Source organism: Cryptomeria japonica, chromosome 9 (genome assembly GCF_030272615.1).
Source record: "Cryptomeria japonica chromosome 9, Sugi_1.0, whole genome shotgun sequence".
NCBI lineage: Eukaryota > Viridiplantae > Streptophyta > Pinopsida > Cupressales > Cupressaceae > Cryptomeria > Cryptomeria japonica.
The window spans coordinates 64408861-64419004 of record NC_081413.1 but is presented as its reverse complement, the minus strand read 5'-3'; the positions used below and the strand labels follow the sequence as shown (position 1 = coordinate 64419004).

Sequence of the window (10144 nt, the reverse complement as noted above, 5' to 3'; positions counted from 1 at the left end):
TCAGTATTAATAAATATCGTATTGCAACATTTCTTAGGGTTAGGATCGTTTTCAGTAGCAATCGTTTCAACCAATCTTCGACATGCATTTTAGTTCCTTAACAATGCATATCCTGAGAGGAATTGATCTTCCCTCCATCTCACATTATTACCTACAACACTGATAACAGGTCATTTATTCATGTGTCTGGTGACGAGAATACAGTTAGATTGGCCAGCTCTCATCATGATGGCAGTTCAATTGTCAAGGAGTGTTTCTGGATTAAAACACTAATGTTTTATTATCATCAATATTTGGAATCACACTATGTTATCCACTAATGTTTTATTATCATCAATATTTGGAATCACACTATGTTATCCATCATTAAATGAAGAGAGTAAACACAATGAATTGCAGAACTTATAAGCTAAAGAAATGAAATTTTTGGCCCTTACAAAATTAAAAAATATAAATAATAGTTAGGGTTTAAAGGTACATTATTAATGATTATTAAGCAGACGTTATTGCTATAGTTCATTTTGCCTATGCAGGAGCCAATAGAAAAAAGGGCTAATCAATGCAAAAAAATACTTTGACAGCATTACATTTTCAGTATCCATGGTCTATACTGGAACTTTCTTCTGCCTCTTTGTCGTGGGTTAGAAGCATCTCACCCCTGAGATTAATTCTCGAAAGGATTTTCTTGAAATCTATACAGAATAATATAAATGGTAATATGGGCATAAAAGCGATTGTTTATATACAGGTTATTGGTTATCCATGCTCATTAAATGCAAAACCACTTCCAACATTATATTTGATTGGCATTTTAACAGAACCAAAGATATAACGACAAAATTAAGTAGCAGCAGTAATGCATTATGTCGCAAGATCGTTTTTCTAATGTAAATTTAACTATAAACAGGATATCCTACTTGCTTTAACTGCAAACATTTTCAATTGTATCATACACAAACTCAACCAAAGGCTTGTATTTTCAAATTAATCACAAAAAATGTATACACCAGAATTCAGTTGATGTCTTCTGTAACATGATACTTTCCCTCTACTTTTTCTTGAGGGGTACTGTTTTATTTGGCATGAATCGAGGATACAAAATTAGTCAATTGGTCTCCGATGAATATCTCCATCTGCTTGTGGGGAAGAATACAATTTTTGAAGCTGTCTGAGCTACATCTTCAATAATTACAGCAAAATTGGCTCCATTGGGCAAACAGTCCGAAGGAAACTCATTGTACAAGGCATAATTTTGACTCATTGCTTTTGAATGAGTTGTTGGTTGCTTGGTTTAGGTTGATGTCTTCAAATATTTTTCTTCTTGCTGGCACATCATTGCTAAGTTACATATAGCCTGGGAAAAGGAGACATGCATAGAGCAACAGAAACAGCATTGAGATGTGGTCATCAATATCATATACAAACAAGCACAACATGGCTGCAACAAAAATGCTGATATTAATCATGGAAATCCTCATATGCAGAAGATACGCTTGAAGATTCTGCCTCACTCTGGAAAGGTGTTGTCCTTGGTGAAGACTGGAATGAATCTCTAAGAAAAGGTAATGCTGCAACAAACATACGTTATAAGTCAGAAATTTTACTTGCACAAAGAAAAGTTCATAGCTTCATTCAAATGCCAAATATTTTTACATTCAGAACCGATTATAAACCTTTGTGTCTGTTTGAACGAAATTTTTTAGTATGTCGTCGTATAAGCCTCCTGGCCCTGGTCATGGTTAGTTGTCTTGCAAATGGGGAAAACTCGGTATCACTCTCACTCCATTCACCTTGAAATTCATTTTCAGCATCCCCCCTCATTGTGCGTAACACAAATGCTTTTGCTTTCCGTCGCTGAGAATTGAATAACCCTCTGATAGATGTTACAAAGCTTTCACCTGCACGGTCACTTGTCTTCTTGAACCAAGTTATTGGAAACTGATCATTTTTGCCTGGTTGGCTTCCATCACTATCACTGAAATTCAAATCACTGTCAGGGGAGGCACCTCCATCTGCTTGTCTTTGGCCTTGAACCTTGTCCTTGAACTTCTTTCCCTGTACCAGTGCGGAATTTTAAAATCAACAAGAACAAGGTACCTCTTTAATGCGTATGTATGAATCAATACCGTTGTAATGGGAACAAATGATCATTAACCATTGAAATATTTAGCAGACTTCTAAAAATATTCAGACACTTGAAAAATTCACACATGCTGTCCAATATGAACTCTTTCACAAGATAGTGATGATTCAAATACAGGCAACTTACTATGAAGATTCCACTGGCTTCGCCTTGGCATTACAATTAGCTATATGAAAATGAACATTATTGTAGGGTTGTGTTTCCACCAACTTAAATTCCAAAAAAGCATGCAGTTACAAACAACAATATTGTAGTTGACAATCTACTTTACTTGGAAGAATTGAAAAATTACCATTAGTAAAGCAAAATTGCTATCAAATAGAAATAAGACAAAAAGGCTGGAGGGAGACTTAATACCTGCATGCCAGTAACAGATTTCAAAACTCCCCATATAATGTGTTTCCTGACACGACCAAATAATCTCCGCCAAGTGCCAGTATAATCAACTAGAGTGAAGGTATCCATTAACAGTCTCAAATCATTAAATGCAAGTCGAGATCCCTCATAGGTGACAAGCAACTCTACCTACATTAGCAGAGGAAACCAACCATGATAAATATATTATGAATTGTTAATCAACATCCTTCATAATGTTTCCCGGCTTGTAGGAGTTTCTTGAGAATGCTAAGAGCCAGTACCTGACTTATCTTTATGTTCTGAAATTCCAGAGCTCTGCGTGCTCTAGATACTTTCTTTTCTTCATGTGATTTGCTTGGCTTCTTTTCTTCATGAGAAGACCTGCCCGCTTTAATAGGCTTAACCTCTCTTGATCTATTCTTGGATATATCAACACTTCCCATTGGGACAGCTGTTGCAAAAGTAGGAATTCCAGATGGATGTTCATTTGTTATGCTAAGAGGACCACTGTTTGAGCAATACATCTTTTTACCTTGTGCATGACATACAAGTTCATTTGCAACAGATTCTGCTATATTTTCCTCCCATGACCTATCGAATGATGATGTCCTCCGGTGTTCTGCACTAGGGCCAGTGGCAGGGGTTGTCTTTTGACTCTGCAATCTAGGTGCCTGCATAAATGATGCATGGGGAGATGCCAATAAGAAAAAGTAATACAGTGCAGTATGAATAACTAATATCTCCTTGGAAAAAGAATAAATAAGAATATGATCATGGTCAGATTATGAGCAGCACTAAAGTTATTGCACCTTCAGAACTTTGTTTAGACAATGTAAATAATAGGATACTACAATACTACAGTTGCCCATTCAATGACAAATCATTAAATACAAAACCAAATGTTATTCTTTCCAAACTGTGAAAAGCAAGGAGAGCCAAACCAACTTTAAAGAAAATGGTAAATCATGATCAGATAATTTGCATGATAATCTGATTACAAATGGATATGTCTTTTTTATTGCTAATTGTTTACAAATATTCTGCTTATACAAGCATCAATATGAGACCAATTCAAGCTCTTGTGAGCACAACCATGAGACTAATATCAGCTCCTTTTAAGGAACCACACTAGAAATAACCTATGGAAGACCAAGAGTCACAACTTAGAAATCCACTTGTTTAGAAACCACTTCCACAATAGAAGCCAACTATGGAAGATCAATACTCATAATTTAGAATTCCATATTTTAAGATATATAAATATATGTTAAACTTGAGTCAACAGTGCAACCTTTGATGACATCTTTTCAAAATCATAATAATTACCTAAATGGTGTTCAAGTGGCTTAATAAAACATATATACTGTACTTGGTGCCAACTTTAACTAATACACCCAAGTACTCTCTTCAGCTGACTACAGTCCTCAATAAAAACTTCAAAAAAAGAAAATACCAGGAACCGAGCACATAAATTTGGGTGGTGTGCACCAGTAGAGCTTTTCATCTTATTCTGTACACGTAGTAGACAATATTTTATATAATATAACTGCTAAGCAGTAAAGACCAAAATAAGGAAAAAGCAATAAGATCTTAAACGATGCTAACATAAAAAGGTACATCAAAATTACCAACATTAACATTTTTTTTTTGGCTGAGAAAAAAATTCATTGACTAATTGCAAATCACAAAGTCATGTAAGATATAAATTATGAAATACAAGAATAAATGAAAATGTCACAATTGACCATATACATAGTAGACATCCCTTTTTCTGTTTAAAACAATAAAGATTATCACCGTGTCCTGAGGTCAACAGGGCTACAGAGTACAACCAACGATGAGAGCAAAATAAGTACCTAAAGTGTCACTCACACTATACACACACACAGAGTTCCAATAACATTTTGAAATGAAGCATTTCAGATTATAAAACCAAACCAATGATAACAAATCATGAATTGAACTTATGCCTGTCCGAAATACACTATTAGCTGAAATTTACTTAATTTGTGCCTCTGACTAAAATATGTCCGAGAATAGATATTCTTATGTTTTATATCATCCCCAGGCATTCTCATAGAGGGCACAGGCACCATAGGTCCAATAAGAGCGAGACATAGATGCTTCCAAAGAACACCCTATTAAATTAAATAGTCCGAGAATAGATATTCTTATGTTTTATATCATCCCCAGGCATTCTCATAGAGGGCACAGGCACCATAGGTCCAATAAGAGCGAGACATAGATGCTTCCAAAGAACACCCTATTAAATTAAAGGTAGATTGATCATCAAAAGCAATCCAGGGAAAACAAGGGAAAGTGGAGTCACGAGGCATGGTTGTGTTGTGACGTATTCACACGTCGCCCCATTACAAATGGAGACCCCTACTTTTTGCTTTCTGGGGTTTGTTTTTCTAGGTTTTTTAGGGTTTTGTCTGTTAACCTTTGCATTTTGAGTATCGCCAGGGGGATCACTAGGATGGCAGTGTCTGCTTGAGCCAGGGTGAGTCCACAGGGCCCCAAAATTAAGGTTTCTTTGAGAGTCTTCCTTAGGGCCTGGTTTTGCTCTTGTTGCTAATTGTGTCTTGCTTGGTGAGTGAGTATAATCCTTGAAGGTCTGAGTTAGGTCAAATTGGTGAGTGATGAAGTCTGGAATGTCATCTTGATCTTCAAATACCCTGAAATTTGGCTAAGTCTGGAATGTCTTCCTGATCCTGAAATTTGACTAAGTCTGGAAACTGAAGAATCCTCCAAAAACTAGATTTTGCATTATAACTCTTGGAGGTCCGGAACCACTCTCAAACATCCTGACAGTATATATGGAATATAACTGACATTTCCTTATATCTTTCTTCTTTCTTATACTTAAATGTTATATTCCATACATGGATCTTGACGGAGAGACCAAAATGTCAAATTTTGCTCCTGACCCTTCCAAAGGGTCCAAAGCGAAATTCTCCATAAGGCATTCTAGTTTGACCCAAACTTAGAACTAACTCATTCCCAGGCATTATTGAGGGCAAAACACTTGTTTGGATGAAGAAATGTGAGAAATGAAATCAAGATTTGAGCCTAAATGTGAATTTCGCTCCTGACCCTTCCAAAGGGTCCAAAGCGAAATTCTCCCTAGACACCTTTTTTCTCCTTGTTTGCACTGGAAACCTTGATTCCTTGGGCATGGTAAGGGCAAATTGACATATTCTCGCCTTAGGAAGTGATTTGAGGTGTTTGAAAGTGTGGATTTTGTCTAAAGCATGAATTTCGCTCTTGACCCTTCCAAAGGGTCTAGAGCGAAATTCACCTTTTCCTCTATTTTGCTCTTTCATATGGCCAAGTTTTGGATTTTTGAGGCATTGTTGAGGAGACTTGGATGCATGTTTGCCTTGGAGAGGAGGTTTAAGACTACAAAATGGTGAAAATCAACCTAGAATGGAAATTTCGCTCCTGACCCTTCCAAAGAGTCCAGAGGGAAATCTTCCATTTGACCTTCTATCTTGCCTAAAATGATGAATAGAGTTTGAAAGGACCTTGAAATTGATCAAGTTTGAGAGAATTGGATAAATCAAGATTTTTGCTCCTAACCCTTCCAAAGGGTCTAGAGCGAAAATCCTTATAACCCTCATTTCCTTCCTAATTTTGGCTAAAGTGTTGGTCTCTAAGGCATGTTGGAAGGTAGAATGATGTGTTCTTGCCTTGGGGGATGATTGAAAGCGTTGAAAAATGAAGATTTTGTCCAAGAATGGAAATTTCGCTCATGATCATTCCAAAGGGTCCAGAGCGAAATTTCCCATAAACCTCATTTTCTCCCTTGTTTAGACCAACATTCTAGTTTTGACGTGATGGGATGTAAGAATGTGACGGATTTTAGCCTAGAGCATGAATTTTGCTCCTGACCCTTCCAAAGGGTCCAGAGTGAAATTCCTTACAAACCTATTTTTTAACCTTGCTTGGGCTTAAAACTTTGTTCCTTGGGTGAAAAACGATGAAATTTTATCTTGCAATGAAGAATGAGATTGAAAGGATGAAGAATCAAGTCAAGAATGAGAAATTTGCTCTTGACCCTTCCAAAGGGTCTAGAGCGAATTTTCTCAAAACCTCTCTTTTCTCTCAACTTTGTGCTAGATCAAGTGTGGGCTAAGGTAAATTCAAGAAGGAGATGTCCCTAAGTACGACTTTGGCATGTTGATGATCATTGAATTTGAAGGAATTGAGCTAAATCAAGGATTTCGCTCCTGACCCTTCCAAAGGGTCCAGAGCGAAATTCCTAGGATCACCTATTTTCCTTGCAAATCAAGTTAAGTTTTTTGGTTTTTATGGCCTAGATAGGAGTGAGGCGATGTATCCTTGGTCTTGGAGGTGGATTGGAGTTGAGAGAATGGAGGAATAAGCTCAAAACAAGATTTTCGCTCCCGACCCTTCCAAAGGGTCTAGAGCGAAAAACCCTAAAACCATCTTTTTCTCCAAAATTTGTGTGAAGTCAGGCCTAGGCCTAGGTGAGAAAAGCTCTTTGGATTGCCCTTGAATGATTTTTGATCATCAAAAATGCAAATTTTGAGCTAAAACAAGAATTTCGCTCCTGACCCTTCCAAAAGGTCCAGAGCGAAATTCTGGATAGGTCCTATCCCTGGCTAGGTTTTTGAAATTTTGAGCGAATTTTCCTACTCAAAGCTTGTGAGGATCAAACAAATGTTGCCAAGTTGAGAAGTGGATTCAAAATGAGGGAGTCTAGATGAGTTGAAGTAAAGAAAATGGAATTGAGTGTGGATAAGCAAGCAAAAGGTGAATTTCGCTACTGACCCTTCCAAAGGGTCCAGAGTGAAATTCTTCAAAACCTTTCCTCCTTCTGTCAAGCCACGATTTTGATTCCTAGGGTGTGGTTGAGATGGAGTAAGGTTATTTAGCCTTAAAGATGAGTTGAAGTGAAGAAGATGAAGAATTAAGCCTAAAAGGTGAATTTCGCTCCTGACCCTTCCAAAGGGTCCAAAGCGAAATTCACAAAATGTCATGTTTTCTTCAAGATAGTGTTGAGCCAAGTCAGTGATCAGGGTGAATGGACCTTAGAGATTTCCTTAGAAGAGATTGTCAATGAAACAAAAGTGAGTTTTGACCTAAAGAAGGAATTTCGCTCCTAACCCTCCCAAAGGGTCCAGAGCGAAATTCTCGTCATCACCTAATTTACCCATGTTAGAAGCTAAAGAATTGAATCCCTAAGCTTTGATGAACTAAAACTAGCATATGCTCACCTTTAAGAGGATTTTGGAGTGAAAAAATGAGGCAATTAAGACAAAATCAAGGAAATCGCTCCTGACCCTTCCAAAGGGTCCAGGGCGAAATCCTTGGAAATTCCTATTTTTCACCTTGTTTGGGCCAAGCAAAGAGCTAGTTGTGAGATAATGTTGAAAAGAGGTCTAAATTGGGCAAAATAGCAAATTTCGCTCTTGACCCTTCCAAAGGGTCCAGGGCGAAATTCTTATAGGGCCTGTCCTTGGAAAGGATTTTGAACGAACTTTATTTTAAAGTCTTCTTGTTGATGATTTAAGGTGAAAATGCTTTGTTGAAATGAACATGTCAAATGTACTTAATCACCTTTTGGTTTATTTTGCAGATGGAGAAAACCAGGCCAGGGCAAGGACGACCACTTCTAGTCCAGCATCATCAAGGACGACCTCTTCCAGTCCAGCATCATCGAGGACGACCACTTCCAGTCCATCATCGTCAAGAACGTTCCACAAGCATTGGAAGACTCAAGGTGTTCAAGGAATTGCCAACTATCTCCAAAGCCCTTCACTTCGCCACACTAAGGAATCACAAGATGACCAAGAAAGGCTTAGCCAACACTCCCAGGCGGAGGTGTACTTCCGGAGAAGGATGACTTGACAATCAGGAAACTTCATCAGACACATGGGAGTCAAGGAGAGGTACTCCATTCATCAAACACATCAAAGACAGAGGATAATCATCCAAGGTCGGTACCAAGGTACATTGAAGAAGCAGATAGTTTCAGAAGAGTTGATTAAAGTTAGCTTCTCAGCCTCATCAAATTGAACATCAACCAAATTACAAGTATCAGATAAGGTGGCATCCTAGTCATCACTCCTCCAGTTGGATTGGTCCACCTCAGCATGACCAAATTCAATGTACCTAATTTATCGGAGGCGGCACAAACTTTGATGTACCTACCCCTGCTTCTTGTTGGTCCTCGCCCTTGGAATGTAATTTTCTAATTGGCTAAGGAAGTTTGTTGTAACAAACCCTAATTAGGTTTTCTATCTTGTAATCCTAGCCATTGGTTCTAAGTCAATCAGAGCCGTTTGTTTGTAAAGGGTTCTCTATATAAGCCCTGGCTCCTCATTTGTAAAGGTTAATAGTTGGTTAATAGCTAGCTAATAGTTAATAGTTGGTTGATAGAGAATAGATTGTAGTGAATAGTCAGAGAGTAGGAAATAGTTAGAGTAGACTAGAAAGAGAAGGCAAAGATTGTTGCCAAGATGTAGTAAAGGACTTATAAACTTCATTGAAGAAATGGTGAATTCTATGGGTCGATTCAACAATTTGCATGGTCTCTATACTTCTCAAATTTGATTTCATGTTATTAGATGAGTGGAAGAAATGTGTATGATAGATGGTGAAATTTGTATATCCATACTACTAGCAGTTTGTTGATTGCAGACTTGCCTTGTGTAGTCAACTGGAATCATTCAGCTTAAGCTTAACTTCAATTGTCGCTTCTTCATTGATATGCATCAGCCTGATGGTGTCCATGCTTGTAGCGGTGATCTGAACATCATAAAGCTTTCCTCAGAAGATCGGACTAACCTTGTGGAGATGGTCCTGGGATGTCAAAGCAAGACTTAGTTAGAATTTCATCAAAGGTCATTCATTGCTCTTACATTCTTAGTATTAGAAATAGATCCCGTTTCAACCCTTCTACTTTTTCCTTTTTTTTTCAAAATCTAGGACTAGTAAAATCTCACGTTCCAGCAATATCCAAAGCAAATCAGACGTTCAGGTCGTCGAATGTAAGTCCCCTTGTGATTCCAGCAAAATCACATCATACCGCGAGAAGCTTATCCACACGTAGAGACCCTACATACAAGAACCTTGGAGCTACTTCGATTGATCCTTCTGCGAGATCTTCAACATTCGGAGAAGCTTTATTCAAGAGAGGATAAGGTACCTTTAGGTATTTTATTCTGTGTTTGGTCGTGTACAAAAGACACATCAACAGGCTGTTAACCCTTTGATGTTTTATGTCATGCATACAGGCAACAATATTTATAAAAATTGAGGCCTCATAAAAGGTATCAACTTCTAGATTGCTTTTAGTTTTGACCTTACACACCTAGTTATAGCAACAAAAATTGGTAAATGAAAAGTATAAGATTTTTTGAAAAAAACTAAGATTTAAATGGGGGAAATTCCAATTAAAAAAAAAAACATAAAAAAATTGTAGAAAATGGGACAAAAACTTGTTCTTTTGAAATTTAATGGCATTCCAATAGCATAGAGATATAGAGAGCAAATAAAATTGAGAGTTTAGCCCATCAATTGTGGAATATAGATTTTTGTCATTTATGTTCATATTGCTGATTACATTGCATTGCATGATGCATACTTCATAGTGCATAATAATAACTAGATGCT

The 10144-nt window shown here is 37.4% G+C and overlaps 1 protein-coding gene across 2 annotated transcripts in view; it reads right to left on the bottom strand.

The window, feature by feature from the left end:
- Positions 1-959: 959 nt before the first annotated feature.
- LOC131033478 (protein SABRE) overlaps positions 960-10144 on the bottom strand; it is a 278075-nt gene continuing 268890 nt past the window's right edge. For both annotated transcript variants that reach the window (XM_057964713.2, XM_057964714.2), the window contains 4 exons: positions 2782-3171; positions 2501-2668; positions 1674-2055; positions 960-1568 (listed from right to left, as the gene is read on the bottom strand). In XM_057964713.2, coding sequence (XP_057820696.1) covers positions 1459-1568; positions 1674-2055; positions 2501-2668; positions 2782-3171 — 1050 coding nt within the window. In that variant the 3' untranslated portion in view covers positions 960-1458. The remainder of the gene's footprint in view (positions 1569-1673; positions 2056-2500; positions 2669-2781; positions 3172-10144) is intronic.